At 44.0% G+C, this 15,477-nt stretch overlaps 1 protein-coding gene across 1 annotated transcript; it reads left to right on the forward strand.

The window, feature by feature from the left end:
- The first annotated feature begins 820 nt into the window (after positions 1-820).
- Positions 821-13,409, forward strand: LOC110475043 (urea transporter 2). Its single transcript, XM_021538891.2, has 8 exons — positions 821-983; positions 2,838-3,027; positions 3,455-3,583; positions 6,350-6,542; positions 8,097-8,244; positions 9,722-9,856; positions 11,805-11,854; positions 13,140-13,409. Exons 1-8 carry the CDS (start codon positions 821-823, stop codon positions 13,407-13,409), a joined length of 1,278 nt encoding a protein of 425 aa, XP_021394566.1.
- The last annotated feature ends 2,068 nt before the right edge of the window (positions 13,410-15,477 follow it).

The following is a 15,477-nucleotide window of genomic DNA, read 5'->3' on the forward strand; positions in this document are numbered from 1 at the left end:
TTAATGAGTAAAGCCCCACAGCTGTAATTGGAAAATTAATAAACCCCTACTCCTGATGAATATTGACCTGCTGACTAAAGAGCACACAGCCCTGAGCCAATGCTCCTGTCCTTGTCAAAACCCACATGTAGATGCTGATTTCTGTGCAGTGTTTTGATGCTACCCCAGGTTGCTCCTGCTAGTCTATCAAAGGCAGATGTGGAACGAGGAACATCATAGATTCCTGGTGATATACAAAAGCACCAACTCACATCATCAAAAAGGACACACACTTCAGCCTCTCCTCTTGTATTTTCTTATCCCCTACTCTCTGCTGCTGTCCTGGAAATTTGCACTGCTTGCCTCCAGCTCACTGCTGGACAAAGTTCAGCAGGCTCCCTTCTCAGCACCTGCCACTCACTTGTAGCTGCACTCAGCCAGGCATGGTCAGCACACATGTGCTAATCAGTTTTTTGGTTAATGTCATGTCTCATATCCAACCAGCAGCTTGTCACAGGCTGCATCAGGAACTGGAGTGAGGGTGGGATGCTACAAGGCACCCATGCCACATCTCTCTTTCCCCCTGCAGCTCCGTGTCTGTGCCACAGCCCCTTGACAGCAGCAGGGCACTGCCTGGTCCCCATCCCTGAGAGAGACACCACTGCAGCACACACCACTCCCAGCCATGGATCCAGTAGATCCTTTCTCCATAAACACCCCATCTTTGATAAAAGATATCACCACTGGGTTCTGGAGGTTGTCAGAGCCCAACCCAAAAGGTTTGTCTAAGATTTTTCTGTCTCTGTGATTTACAGTTACCCTTTACCATCACCAAAAGAGGATGGAGCTCAGCGAGATTGTTGTGACTGAACATCCCAACAAGAGGGAGCTGTACAAGGAGATGCCAAGAGCCCAGGACCCACTGTGGAGAAATGGAAACTGGATCCACCATAGTTTTGGGTATCTCACAGGAGAAATGAACGAATATGGAGAGTGGATGAAAAGTAAGCAGAAGGATGTTTTTGGGAAAATCCATATTACCATCAGTACTTCCAGTGAAGTGTGTTTCACCCCCTGAGGCAGAGCACGGGTAGCATGGTCCAAGCTTATTGCAAACTTTGGCCTTTTAATTATCTCACTCTCAGGAAGACAATCGCACTGCATCCTGTGGCCATCACTATGGCAGCAGGCAAAATTCGGCACATTCAATCAGTTACATGTCATTAGCATCACGTCTCACAGAGCAGCACCCAGAATCACATGGCAGGGCTGGGGGTTGAGTCTCCTTTGTAACTTGGATCAGCCACTGTCTCTCATCCATCTGTGGGCTGATGATGGGGAACTGCATCCTGCTAGGGGCAAAGGCTCTTGAGTTCCCAGCCTTGGGGGAGCAATAAGCACTGAGAGGGTGTTACAATGCCAAAAGATAGAAGCCAGGACTGATCTCAAAGGTTCACTGTCCAGACAGGAGCAATGCATGAGCAGACAGTCTAAGCTACCCAAAATTACTGGGGATGAGGGTTGGAGAGGTTGTGTAAGACTGTGGATCCTCTGTCAAGGTGAGGGCTGTTAGCAGTACACCTCCACCAGTGGAAGAGAAATAGGAAGCCAGACCAGTGTGATCCCCACACACAGGGAAATATCTCCTCCTGCTTTCTCTTTACTCCAGTGGTCCATGTTTTGTCAACAGCTTTTCTTACTCAGTGTTCTGGAAAGCTTTGGCCACTGTCCTTTGGTTATATTTGAATTTTTACACCTAATACCTGTGTCTGAAACTAAGTGTATTGCTGAGACCTGTTGCATAGCTCAACACCAAATGCTAAATTAGTTCAGACAAGCCTGGAAGGAGCCCCTTCCTTCTCCTCCTTCTCCTTGTTCCAACTCTTTAACCCCGCCTGGAAGGAATTCTTAAGAATAAGTCATTGCCCATATTCAGAAAATACCCTGGCACCTTAAACTGGATCTAATGAACACTCAAATTCATATTATTAATTTCAAATCTTGAAGATAAAAGCTGCATATGCATATTGTAAGAACATCTGAACATTGTGTACATGGAAGCAGCTCCCTTTTCCCATCCAGCCTCCTTGCATCACCCTATAATAACACACAGCAGTTCAGAAATTGTTGCAATTTTCCCAGAAGAGAGGCAGAAGAAAACCTCAAGTAAATTTGCAGTAGGAGAACAAGTAGCAATACGTTATTGCAGTGCCTTCATCCCTGCACTCACCTGAGGTATCTGTGCTTGGTGTCTGTTTACTCTGTCCAAGTTCAATAACCTTCTCCAAAGAGCAATAACTCTTTGTCCTCTGGAAATGCTTCTTTGCCCTGAGTACTGTCCAAGCTATAATTACTGTTTTCTAATTCATGTTCTTTAGCTCTCAAAATGCTTTTTAGAAACCTTTGACCCCCATTTCCTATATACACCATACCTCCATGTTCAGGTTTGTTGATTTTCTTCCTAAAACAGCAAAATCACTTCCTTTTCATATTTCCCTATAGACTTACAAAATACTTTCATAGTCCTCCGCTTCATTTGAATTATACACAAAAAGAGTCTGTCTCTTTTTGAATCTAAAATGATCTACCATGCAAATAATCCTTTGACTATTCTCTGACCACCATAAATAAATCACTTGTTTGTCTGCCCCTCCATCAATTTTATAGCAGTGCCCAGGACATCCCTATTAGTTCTCAAGGGCCAGATGCACAATATGCAGAGACAACAATCAATCAGAGACCTGTTTTACAGATCTGTTAATATTTCACCTCTGTTCTGTGCCCAGAAAGGGTCTGCAGAGATTGTGCTTTGCTAAAATGATGCCTTTTCAACAGTGTTTTGCCTTGATCTCCTCCAGACAAGCCCTTCGTGGTTCAGCTGGTGGACTGGATTTTGCGAGGGACCTCTCAGGTGATGTTTGTCAACAACCCTCTCAGCGGGTTGATCATTTTAGTGGGGCTTTTCATCCAGAGCCCCTGGTGGATGCTCACAGGCTGCACTGGAACCACTGTGTCCACGTTAACTGCACTGGCCCTCAGCCAGGACAGGTAGGTGGCACCTCAGGTCATCGTGCACTTAATAAAAATTGATGGTTGTGATATCAGTTGAAGCTCATTGATGGGTCAGTTCACCTTGTTAGAGACAGAACATTCAGACAAGGACAGAGTTGTGGCCCAAGAAGAGCTGGCCTGTCCCTGTGGCTGTCTATCTTCCTGAAAACACAGAGTTCTTTCTCCCTGACAGCCATCCTCACAACCATGTAGGTCCTTTGAGTCACAAGGATCCCCCTCCATCATCCATCATCCAGCAGTTGCCAGACTTTCCACTTCCACACACTAGTGCAGTACATCAGTAATCTCACCGCTTTTTCACACCCTCGCCAGGGGCAGGACGCCTACAAATTGCATTTCTGTGGGTCCCAGTGATGGGCTGCCTTCAGCAAAGCTTTCTGCCTCACGGTTGTTTCCATCACAGGTCATCCATTGCAGCTGGGCTGCACGGCTACAATGGGATGCTGGTGGGCCTGCTGATGGCCGTCTACTCTGACAAAGGGGATTACTACTGGTGGCTTCTGCCCCCTGTGGCAGTGATTTCCATGGCCTGGTAAGTGCCACTGCTCCGGATGCCATCTGAAGGCTGACCTGGAACAGAGACCGGACAGAGTTAAAGAATAAAGTAGGGATTTATTAAAAGGCCTCCATGGATACACCTTGGGCAGCACAAGAGCCCATCCAGGGCTACACCCAAGATGAACCAAAATGGTCACAAAATGGACGGCTGGTCACGGGGTCTCACACTTTTATAAGTTCTGGGCCATTTGCATATTGGAGTTAATTGTCCAAGTCCCATCTTGTTTTTCTCTCTTCAGTCCACTGTTTATGCTCTTGGGCCTGAGATTTGGATCATTTGTCCTTGGTCCCCATCTAGAGAATGAATTTTGTCTCCCTGCTCTGTGAAGAAAACTCATTATCCCCTAATATGAAACTCAGAAGTACACACTAAAGCACTACAGAGCCTGAATATAAAAGCTAAAACCTGAGGCATCACTCCTCCTATGGACAATTCCCAAAGGATGGGTCTGGCTGCAAACAGCTTAGGCACATGGAGACCGCCTCTGCCCTGCACCATGACCCCGGACCTGATGGTGATGGCACTGGAGGGTTGTGTTCGTCACCAGCAGAGCTCATGGGGGACGTGGGGGTAGGAGCTGAGGGCACAGAAACACTGATTATAGCACACAGGCAAAGCAGCCCCACCCCAGCCCTCTGAAAATGGTCCTCAGCAGCAGGACAGGCATGGGCTGGAGGTCATTCCACCCAACACCACAACGCTTCTTCCTCATCAGCCCTGTGCTCATTCTGGGGCTGAATTCTCCTTCTCAGATGTGCAACCAGTCATGAGCAAAATTAATTCCTCCAAGTAGCTCCAAAGGACAGGCCATATCTGTCCAGGATTAAATTTTGCCCTTTTTAAACATAGATCTGAACAGCACTACAGAATCTGTTTAACAGCCTTAACTGAAATTAATTTAATAGTCACATTTTATCACTGTAAGCAGTAAGATGCAAGCCATTATTGGATTTTCACTGCTTTTAAGATCAGATTTGTTTTATATTTCATTTCTGTAGTCATTCTCAGCAAAGGTCATTTTATAACAATCTCTCAAAACCCAGCGCATGTTGCAAGAATGTTTCATTTGTCTTATCTGCCAGAATTCCTTGAGGTCTTTTGTTCAAAATTTTCTTCATTGTTTAGTTCACAAGTCTTGAGGGTAGAGCTGAAATATTTTAAAATCAGACACTTCAGTGATTTTTTTAACCGATACTTTGACTTTCAGCTTTAGAAGTCAGCATTTATTTAACTGTTTTCTTTTTTCCTGACAAGATGTGTAAGTGACAGAAGCTTTGTATTTAAGCACAGAAATTAGGACACCATTTTCATTGAAGTACTGGGTTTGTTTTTTTTCCCTACAGCTGCAAGCCAGGAAATCTGTAAACTCCTTTGGGAAACAAACTTGTCAAAAAAAAGTTAGTCTTCATCTGAGATTACACAGGGAGAACAAAGCATTTTCCCCACTGATAGTATCTGTACAGCAGGACACAAGATGTTGCTTTTGAAATACCAAATAACTTGGATGGAGTTGGGTTTTTTTTTTTATAACCAGCTTCTAGGGCTCAAATCCAGTTCCTTGAAAAACTTAAATTCTTTAAATTGATTTTTTTTATGCACTGTAATGGTCACTGCAACCTGGAGTAGACCATAAGAGCTGTTCAGCTCACGTGTAGCAGAAGAGCTCAGCTGGAAGGAGAACACTGGCCATTTGCACAAAGGACTGGTCATTTCTTCTCTTCCTTGAGCTGTCTGGGGCCCATAAAAATCAGATATTACCTTGCCAACATGGTCCCATAAAGTTCTTCATGTAGGACACACACTTCAAGTGGAAATCAGGGAGTCTGGAAATGTTGTGAGGAAAGCAGATCAAACAAATGTTATATACCAGGTTCTACAAACAAGAACTTTGGGAAAGGCCATGGTATTTCAAGGTTTACACAGTTTTTGTGTTTTGACTCTAAGTTGACTCTCACCCCAAATACTTTGCATGCTAAAAATATTCAATCAAGCTATTTAAAAACAAGTCTCAGTTTTCAGTAAACTGTGTATGATTTCAGATGGTACCTGCTCAGCACAAAATTACATCAGACAAGGTCTGAGTGAAGTCTAGTACCAATGCCTTTCCCAGCTCTGCTACAGTGGTGATTTCATCTTACACTCTGTTGGGCCTCTTAGTTCCCAGAAATAGTGTCCAACATAGTAAATATTTTATCTTTCTTAATGGAAGATTTTCCACTGCCTTTGATCACTGCTTCTGCTTTATTTCTCTTCCAGACCCATCTCCTTATACCCTTCAAACTGTTTAAACAAGAACAAAATAAAGCCAAAAAAGAGCAAATTGGGTAATTTCCAACTCCCTCCTGCCTCCTCAAGGTAGCAGCTTTTTTAGATCATCTAAAGTTCTCCCCAGTTCTTCACATGACATTCCCAAAATTTTCTTTTCAGCTTTTTTGTTCAAATTTTAAACTGAATAGTAAGTCAGATTACCTTTGTCCATGCCCAGATGACATATTGGATGTATACATGGATGTGACATTATTTTTTTCAGTAAGATGAACAGTTTTTGACAACTCTTTGTTTGATGCAGATTAAGATATTAAGCTATTCACCACCTGGTGTTGCTCCTGGTGTTGCTACAAGGAACTGTATTGGCCTTTATTTGCCAAAATTGTCATTTTGTGACCAAAGAGGCAGGCTGTCTCACCACTATATATTGTGATGAATAAGTAATAATTCTATTTATTCTCCTGTTCTCAGCCCAGTACTGTCCAGTGCTTTGGGATCCATCTTCAGCAAATGGGACATTCCTGTTTTCACTCTGCCCTTCAACACTGCAGTGACCCTGTACCTGGCAGCCACAGGACACTACAATCCCTTCTTTCCCACAACCCTCATCAAACCGGTAGCTGCAGTGCCCAATATCACCTGGTCTGACATCAATGTGCCCCTGGTAAGCTTCGTACCAACAGGTTTATGGTATTTCACTGAAAAGGTGAGCATGAAGGTGTTCACCTCTGGGTGGCACTTTTACGTGGGTCAGAATTCACAACAGTACATGGGCTGGTTCAGTGCCACATAATCCCCAGGGACAGGCCTGGTTGATCCAGCAGAAAGGCTGGTGGAGCCTGATGGAGCAGAGCACCTGAGACTCTCATTCTCCTCAGTGTGTTGTCCCAAAACTAGTCTGGAGTGTACATCCAGCACACATCTGGATATGACCTCCTCCTGACCAGGTTAAAAAAACATCAGCAACAATGTCAGTAGCAATATGAAAATTCAGAGGAAAAATCAGGGTTTCAAAGTGACAGAAACTCATTTATACCCAGTCCCCTCATGCCTAGCTCTAGTTCTGGAGGGTCACCTTCCCAAAGTAGAACAGAGTAACTGATCCAGAGGGTTATGGTCAATGGCTTGCATCCCAGATGGTCCCTCAGGGGTCCATCTGGGCACCAATGTTATTGAATATCTTCATTAATGACACAGACAGAGGGATCCAGGGCACCTCAGCAGATTTGCACATGGCACCAAGCTGAGAGGTGCAGCTGGCACACCTGGAAGATGGGATGACATCCAGAGGGACCTGGACAGGCTGGAGAAGGGGCCCAGGGGAATCTCATGAGGCTTAACAAGACCAAGTGCTGGGGCTACAGCTGGGCCAGGGCAGCCCCCAGGATCAACCCAGGCTGGGGATGAGCAGAGGGAGCAGCCCTGGGAGAAGGACCTGGGGATGCTGTGGGTGAGAGCTGGACCCACCCCAGCCTGAACCCCCCCTGCCCTGGGCTGATTCCCCAGCGTGGGCAGCAGGGCAGGGGGGATTCTGCCCCTCTGCCCCTGAGCTCAGCTGAGATCCCACCTGCTGCCCCAGCCGTGGCTCCAACAGCACAAGGACGTGGAGCTGCTGGAGCCAGACCAGAGGAGGCACCAAGGTGATCAGAGGGATGGAGCACATCTTTTATAAGAAAAGGCTTGGAAAACTGGGTTTATTCAGCCTGGAAAAGAAGAAGGCTTTGGGATGACATAACTAAGGCCTTCCAATACCAGGAGGGATTGTGTAGGAAAGATGGAGGGAAACTACTTAAAAGAGCCTGGAGGGACATTTAAAGCTATTCCCCTGAGGAGAAATGGCTTCAATTTGAAAGAGAATAACTTTAGATTAGATACTGGGAAAATAACTCTCCCCTGTGAGAGTGGAGAGACCCTGGGTGCTCAGAGCACCTGTGGCTGGCCTGGATCCCTGGCAGTGTCCCAGGCCAGGCTGGATGGGGCTTGTATCAACCTGGGATAGTGGAACATGTCCCTGCCCATGGCAGGGGGTGGAACTAGGTGATCTAAAGTCCCTTCCAATTCAAACCATTCTGGGATTCTATGAGGTGCTCAGAGTCCAGCTCAATGCCAGGATTTCTTCCTTCCCTTTTCAGACAATAGCTTGGACAAAAAAACTGCTGTGTCCCTCAGGGCACAGAAAGACAATAAATAACAAGCTGTTTTCTGCCATCTGCTGCAGCTCTTACAATCCATCCCAGTTGGGATTGGACAAGTGTATGGTTGTGGAAACCCCTGGACTGGAGGCATTTTCCTTGTGGCTCTGCTCATCTCCTCCCCACTGATTTGTTTACATGCTGCAATTGGATCAGCCGTGGGGATGTTTGCAGGTAAGAAATACTGATTAAGTTATTTTTGCAACCAAGGCATCTTGATCCAAGCTAGATTCTGTCCAGTTGCATCCGCTTGGCAGTAGTTGGGACACCACTCTCATTTTTCAAACTATCTCCAAATTTGAAATCTCTTAGTAAAGGTCACAACACAGTGCAGACAAGAGAAGAAGCAGGTTTTGTTTAAATTTCACATTTTTTGTTAAATTTGTAACTCAGCCAGCTGGTTAGTTCCACCTTACTTAACCCTCTAGCCACTGGATGTGATAAATCCCATGGAGATCATGCGAAAATCTGGAAAAGTCTTTTACAACTGATTTCTTGCAGCCACAATTGCTTTAAATGACAACCACAAGCAAAGGTCTGCCTCAGAACTAATCAGCCAAGGAAGAGAAACACTTTTCTGGGATGCAGTTTGCTCAGTCCTACTGTGGATTTCTCAAAATAACAAAATGAATGCCACTAAAATGTCCTGTGTCTCCACTAGCCAGAGAGAAACAACACAGAGAGACACGAAGCAGACCCTAGAGATTAGACAACATGAATGCCACTTAAGAGACCAGTGTTAATAAACACAGATGACAGAATAAGTGTAGTCTGATTCCTTAGAAAAGGCAGTGATTCATCAAGTCCTCTGTTCTCTGAAGCACTTTGTGCAAGATGTAGCTGTCTTATATTCATGTTTTTAAATAAAACTGTCCACAATTTGTATGGCTAAAAACATATGGCAGGTCTTGTAGAGGTGTGATATTCAGTCTAGAAAGGAAAGGACAGGGGAAAGTTTCTGGGGACAAACATAAGGTGATAAAACAGAGACAGATCAGGACAATATAGAAAGAAATGTATTAATATTACAAGTGCCAGGAAAGTGGTTTGTGCACTACATATTGAGCTCTGCTTTTCACTGGTACTCCTGAAGCCTGTGAGAAATGCTGCAGAAGTTTCTAAGAGGTCAGATTTGGGGCAGACCCCCAGCTCCCATCCTCGTGAAGAATTTCCACTGCACGGGTGAAGTGACCACCTCTAGTAACTAGACCATATCTCACAAAGATTGCTAGGAAAATTTGAAAAGTCTACTTGCACACACAAAAGACATGCGATTGTGCCTCTGATATTCAAAATTAGGATATATGTGAGGTTTAAACAGTGTGTGTGAGCACAGTTTTCTGCAAGGAGAATGCCCGGGTGAGAAGGTTTTCCCACAATGGCTGGATCTTCCACCTGTGTGTGTGGATATAACACACTCAGTGAATACAAGTAAGTTTGTCTGAATTGAACGTTTGAGACTGAGCCAAATTCCACCGCAGGGACATTATCAGAGCTCCAAAACAATGAGCCTCCTTTGACATCCTCCTTTTTCTGAATGTGCATGAGTGAGAACAGACAAACCCGTCTTGATGTTATGAGAAAGAGATGACAGATTCCTCCTGCAGGTTCCTCTCACACCCGACCTCACAGCCTTGCCTTTGTCCTGCAGCTCTGAGCATTGCATCCCCGTTTGACAGCATCTACCTTGGCTTGCACAACTACAACTGTGCCCTGGCCTGCATTGCCATCGGGGGCATGTTCTACGCCCTGACCTGGCAGACACATTTGCTCTCACTTGCCTGTGGTGAGTATTATTTACATAAAGTGAAGGCAAAAATTTGTGCAGGTGGGCAGCTTATGAGGAGCTGTCCTGGTTTGGAAAGACAGCCCTCTAAGGAAGGCTGAAATTTAAATGGAAAATGGAAACCCTCTCCTTCCAAATTATTATAATTTTGAAATTAGAGGGCTCTCAGGCAAAGATATGGGAGCAGGAATAACAGTTCTTTATTAGGGAAAAATTAAATTTAAAAAAATAATTAAAATGCAGTAATACAAAACAACACTGACAGAGTCAGAACAGGCCTTGACACCTTGTTGGTCAGGGTGGTGGCAGCAGTCCCATGAAATGGTGGCTGCAGCCCTCCTGCAGTGCCAGCTGTGGTTCTGGTGGAGCAGGGATCCTGGAGAAGGGTGGAGTTTTCCTCTGAAGCTCCAGTGGTGGGGCCTGGTCTTGTTCTGGGAATCCTGCAGAGAAGAAAGCTGCTCCTCTGGGAATGCAGTGGGAAAAGGCTGCTGTGGAGTTCCAAAAGTCAGATTCTATCCAGGCAGGTATGCTTGGCTCCTCCCCCTGGGTGGAACATCTCCCCATGAGATGATGGAATTTTCTCATGCAGTGACACTCACTGGCCCATGAACAAAAGATATCTCCTGGAGGGAGGATTGGTTGTAGAAGAGATTAAAAAAACCCTGCCCCATCTGTTTTAACAGGTGGCCCAATTAACAGAAGATAACTACCTCACCTCTAACAGATGGCAATAGAACACACACCCCCAGACACATCTTGCATTTCCAGCCTAAGACAGGAGCACAGGTTTAGAGCCAGCCATTACTCTGTCTGTCCCTAAAGTAGCTACCGTGGCAAGAGCTGTTTCTCTGGTGGCATCAGCATTGGGTTTGATTGTGCAAGTACAGAGATAAGAGTGTTAGACCCTGATAACATGGAAACATCTAGAAAGGGTGGAAGCACTGTTTGTGGAATGAGCACAATTAATCTATGAGCATGTTTAGCCAACTAGCAACTCAACAGACTCATAGAAGCAGCCTTTTGATGATTATATGTATCACTGGGGGAAATGTGTCATAAGAAGGGAGCTGTTGCACCAGGTCAGTTTCAAATCCATCCACCCAAAGACCCCTCATCCAACAGCAGCCAAAACCAGGCACTGTAGGAAGAGTTTAAGAAATTTCCTAGTTAAGACATTCCTGTGAATATATGCCCAGGCTCCAGTTATCTTTATCTCAGTGTCCTGAGCACAGTTTCTGGGATTCTCAGTAGCTTTTCCTTCCTTTATTTAATCTTTGCATGCCTTGCCTCCTGTTTGGCCATCCCTGTCAAACTGGGACAAAGAGACTCCTTGGCAACTGGTTGTGGTGTGAAGCCACAGGGCAGAGTATTTCTGAAGTCCAGCCCTGCTGGAGAATTTCTGCAATTCCCACTGCATGTGGGTCAGGTTGTGCCAAATAAAAATAAATTAAAAATAAAAGAAATGCCAGCATCACTTCGTCTTGACAAAACCATGTTCTTCTCTTACCATCCATCTCTACAGAGCAGATAGGACAAAATATAGTCACAGAATAATTTGTGTTCGAAAATACCTCCAACACCATCAATCCAACCATGCCCCCAGCACTGCCAAAGCCACCACTGATTCATGTCCCCAGCTTCCAAACCACACAGCTGTTAATCCCTCCAGGGATGAGGACTCCACCACTGCCCTGGACAGCTGTGCCAAGGCTGGACTACCCTTTCTGTAAAGAAATTTTTCCCTAATACTCAACCTAAATCTCCCCTGGTGCAACTTGAGGACATTTTCTCTTGGGACATTTCAACTAACTTGAATTCTAGCAGTGAGCCTCACATTAGGTAGCTGGGAGGATATTTTGATGGACAATTCATATTTTTGAATTTATATTTTTTGAGAATTTAACAATATTTTCCCCATAGTGAGCGTTCTTTGGTCTTCTCTTCTCAGCATTATTTTGTGCCTACTCCGGAGCAGCTCTTGCTAATGCCCTCTCTGTGGTAAGTGTGGGGGTTTGTGTTTTACCTGAGTGTTTTGTTTTGTTTGTTTGTTTTTGTTTAATTGCATCTTGATTTGTTCAGATATAATGTTAAGGAAATGCCTCAAAATTCTCCATGTCAGCTTTGACAACATTGAAATGAGAATGTTGAAGCCAGTTGGCAGGTCTTGTACAAACCCTGTGTCAGTTGAATTGTGCCTCTGAAGACTTTATATCTGATAATAAAATTTCAAAGATCTTTGGATCATGTTATCCACAACAGGGTTGTGCATGTATAGGTGAGTACCAGTAACAGCATATGGTTTGAGATTAAATACTTAGTTGAACATTATCTTTCAGCAATTCCAAATTATCTAAATTTTCATTTTCTTCATTCAAGGTTTTTCTCAAACCCTGCCCACAGATATTACTGAAGTTTGAACTGGGTATGAGAACTAAAATGAGGGGGAGACTGTTCTCTTAAGTACAAAATTATTATATTTGGACAAATCAAGAAAGAAACGAAGACTGAAGAAGAAATGTCTGTTTCTTCTTTAAGATCTGAGAGATTAAAGCAAAGCCATATTTTAATTGAATTTATTTACTAACTTAAAACAAAAAAAATTTTAGAACTAGCAGCTTCATGCACTGAGCATTTTCATCTGGCATCTTCTCAGTACCACGTGGGTCCCTGCATATGGGATGCTTTAAGCACACCTGCTTTTGGGAGGCATCAGGAAAAAGGACATCCACTTTTTATCCCTGTGATCTTGCTTTTGGAAGACCTCAATTCAGGTCCGGAGTAGGGGAACAGAGAGGGCTGAAGGTTGGATGTGGTGCTAATGTCATATTGTCACTGGGGAGAGTGAATATGCGTGAATAATACTCTCCATACATATTTTGAAGATCAGAGAGGATAGAATTTAGCTCTTCTGTTAGAGAATTCAGGTGTTCACGTGTGAACTGGGTGTCTTGCCTTTCATTGCAGTGATCAGAGCTCTGGAGCCTGATTCAGTTGCTTCAATGCTGGTACCAGGTTCCATCCAGCATCAGTATTGAAGTTGTGCTTCTGACAGGACTGAGGTCTGCAGTGTCAGATGCTTTGTGCAGCCCCACACACTCAGCTGGAAAGCAGACCTCTGTGTGGCCAGCTGAAGCAGCATTTGGTAGCCACTGTGCCTTCAGGGGAACCAAGGCACTCCCAGCTTCCCAAATGCAAGAGTTTAGCCACAGGCAGACAAAAGCACAGAGACCAAAAAGCAGTACCAAAGTAACACTTTTTTTGTGTCTTTTCTGTCCCCTGCCAGCTTGGGCTGCCAGTGTGCACCTGGCCTTTCTGCCTCTCCGCGCTGCTCTTCCTGCTGATAACCTCAGAAAACCCAGCCATCTACAAAATGCCCCTCTGCAAAGTCACCCACCCAGAAGCCAACCGGATCTACTACCTGAGAATGCGGAGAAGGGCCTCGGAGAGCAGGAGGGAAGAGCAGAAGAGAAAGGAGCAGAAACCCTCTGACAACTCAAAAATTAACACCGGGGGCACCCCACTGTGCACCCCCAAGAGCCGCCACGCTCACTGATTGCAGGTACACACAACTCTGCAGCCTGGGGGCAGTTTGGGCACAGCACAGCCAAAAACACCACTTTTGCCAGCAGTCTGCAGGCTGTGGATTCAGCATCCCGCTCTGGAGAAATGACAGTTTGCCCTTGAGCTAAGCTTTCCAAAACAGGTAACATAATAACAGCTGCCTTATCAATCTGATTGTTAACTGATTGTTAACTAGAAAGTCACCTCTTATCAATAATAATTATAAGAACAGGCAGAAGAATATTAAAGCTGACAGGAGGCTGCATTTAATTTCAGATGTGTAATTTAACAAAATAAATGTGCTGAGAAGGCGTTGGTGTCTAATAATAATAAATAATGTAAGAACTAAGTCAAGAGTTGCATTTCAAATTAAGAGCATGTATATTTGAAAGTGAAATAAACAGACTGTTCTCTTCCTTTCTTGTGTGCCATCAATGTCTAACCCATTTAATACCTCTTAACAGCTACAAGACACACAGGTAAATATTATTATAGAGCACATCCTGTAGCACTTTCAGTGCCATCTCCTGGCTCCTCATTAAGTGCCAAGGCAATGAATATATATGCTTTAATCAGACTAGAAGAGCGACTAGCTAGCAATGATCAAACATTCTGCTTTTCCTTGAATATTTTTTTGTCTTGCAAATTGAAGATCTCTCTCTCCTACTGATTGCAGGATAGCAAGTTTGAATCCCTACACACATCCAGTGGGAAATAAAAAAACTTCATGCAAAGAATGGGATAAACATTTACTGCTTGGGGGAGTCCTTCTCTCCTTTTCATAGAGGAGCAGATCCTTTCCATTAGACCATGAGAAATTAACAAGTCAAAGGTTACCATTGCCACTTTATGCCACCTCAAAGTCCCTACAACAGGGAAGATCCAACTGCCCTAAGGAGGATTTTCTCAGGAACCTTTCCCAAGACCTCAGTGAAGAAAGCCTGATAGAAAGGCTTCCTTACTCTAGAGTTGTTCTACAAGGTCAGTTTAAAATCACAGACCCAAGCGATGTGAAGATTTAAAATCCAAAGGAACTATGCAACCACAAACACTCAGATCAGACACTGTCCTCTCTGCCTCATCATGTGGGGCTGTTTTGCAGACCCATGTGAGTATTTTTGAACCAGTGGGATACCAGCTCCAAAAACCACTTTTTAAAAAGGTGAGCCTGTGTGGTGCTCATGTGATTATTTATGCCTTAATCACCAAAAATCCAGCAGCACCAGTGTCTTCCACTCCTCTAAATGTCCCCTAGAAACAGCAACCAAAACTAAATTCATCCTGGGAGAGAAAAGCATGGCGTTGTTTATGTTCAGATGTTTGTTTTTTTTAAACAGGGGAAGCCATTCCATAAATTCTGGTAAAATTTAGGTCTTACTTCCTCCCCTCTTTGCTAAGACATCCTTTGAGCCATAATATCAGCAAACTAGTGCTAGCACCAAAACTGTCTCCCATGGTCACTGCAAACTGCAAGATCAGGGACATCCCCCTGTTGCTGCTGTTGTAGAGAGACAATGAGAGGCAGAATAATACAAGAGACGAGACACAAATATCTGAAGACTTTCTCTCTACAGCAGTCAATGAAATATGAAGCACACAGAAACTAGAAGAGCTTATTCATGAACAGTTTAATTTAGCTCATGCACAGCGTTAGAGAAACATTCGAACAGTAGAAATGCAAAGTTACTGGAAAAAATACTACAAAATAATTCTAGTATCATATATGTGGAAAAAAAAAAAAACCACAACTGCAGTTAGTTATGCCCAGTATATTGTATGTTTTCCTAAAAATAACAGTGAAGCCTAGGCACAATGTGGCAAAGATTTGTCATGTAAGTGACACTGCAGGCATTAATTCCTCAACCACAAGAAAATCCATCCTGAAATCAATTAGTAAAGCAATTTCTGGAGTTGAAGCCTTCCATAAAAAATAGAGTATAAACAGCTTTTTTAAGTCTCTAGCTAATCAAAAGATTTGAGTAACTATAGCTGGTTCTAATAATTCTTGAAAACAGGCAAGACAAATCAAGTGTCTCCTGCAAGGGAACAGCAGACAATAA

The sequence above is a fragment of the Lonchura striata genome, chromosome Z, assembly GCF_046129695.1.
Source record: "Lonchura striata isolate bLonStr1 chromosome Z, bLonStr1.mat, whole genome shotgun sequence".
In the NCBI taxonomy this organism is placed as follows: Eukaryota; Metazoa; Chordata; class Aves; order Passeriformes; family Estrildidae; genus Lonchura; species Lonchura striata.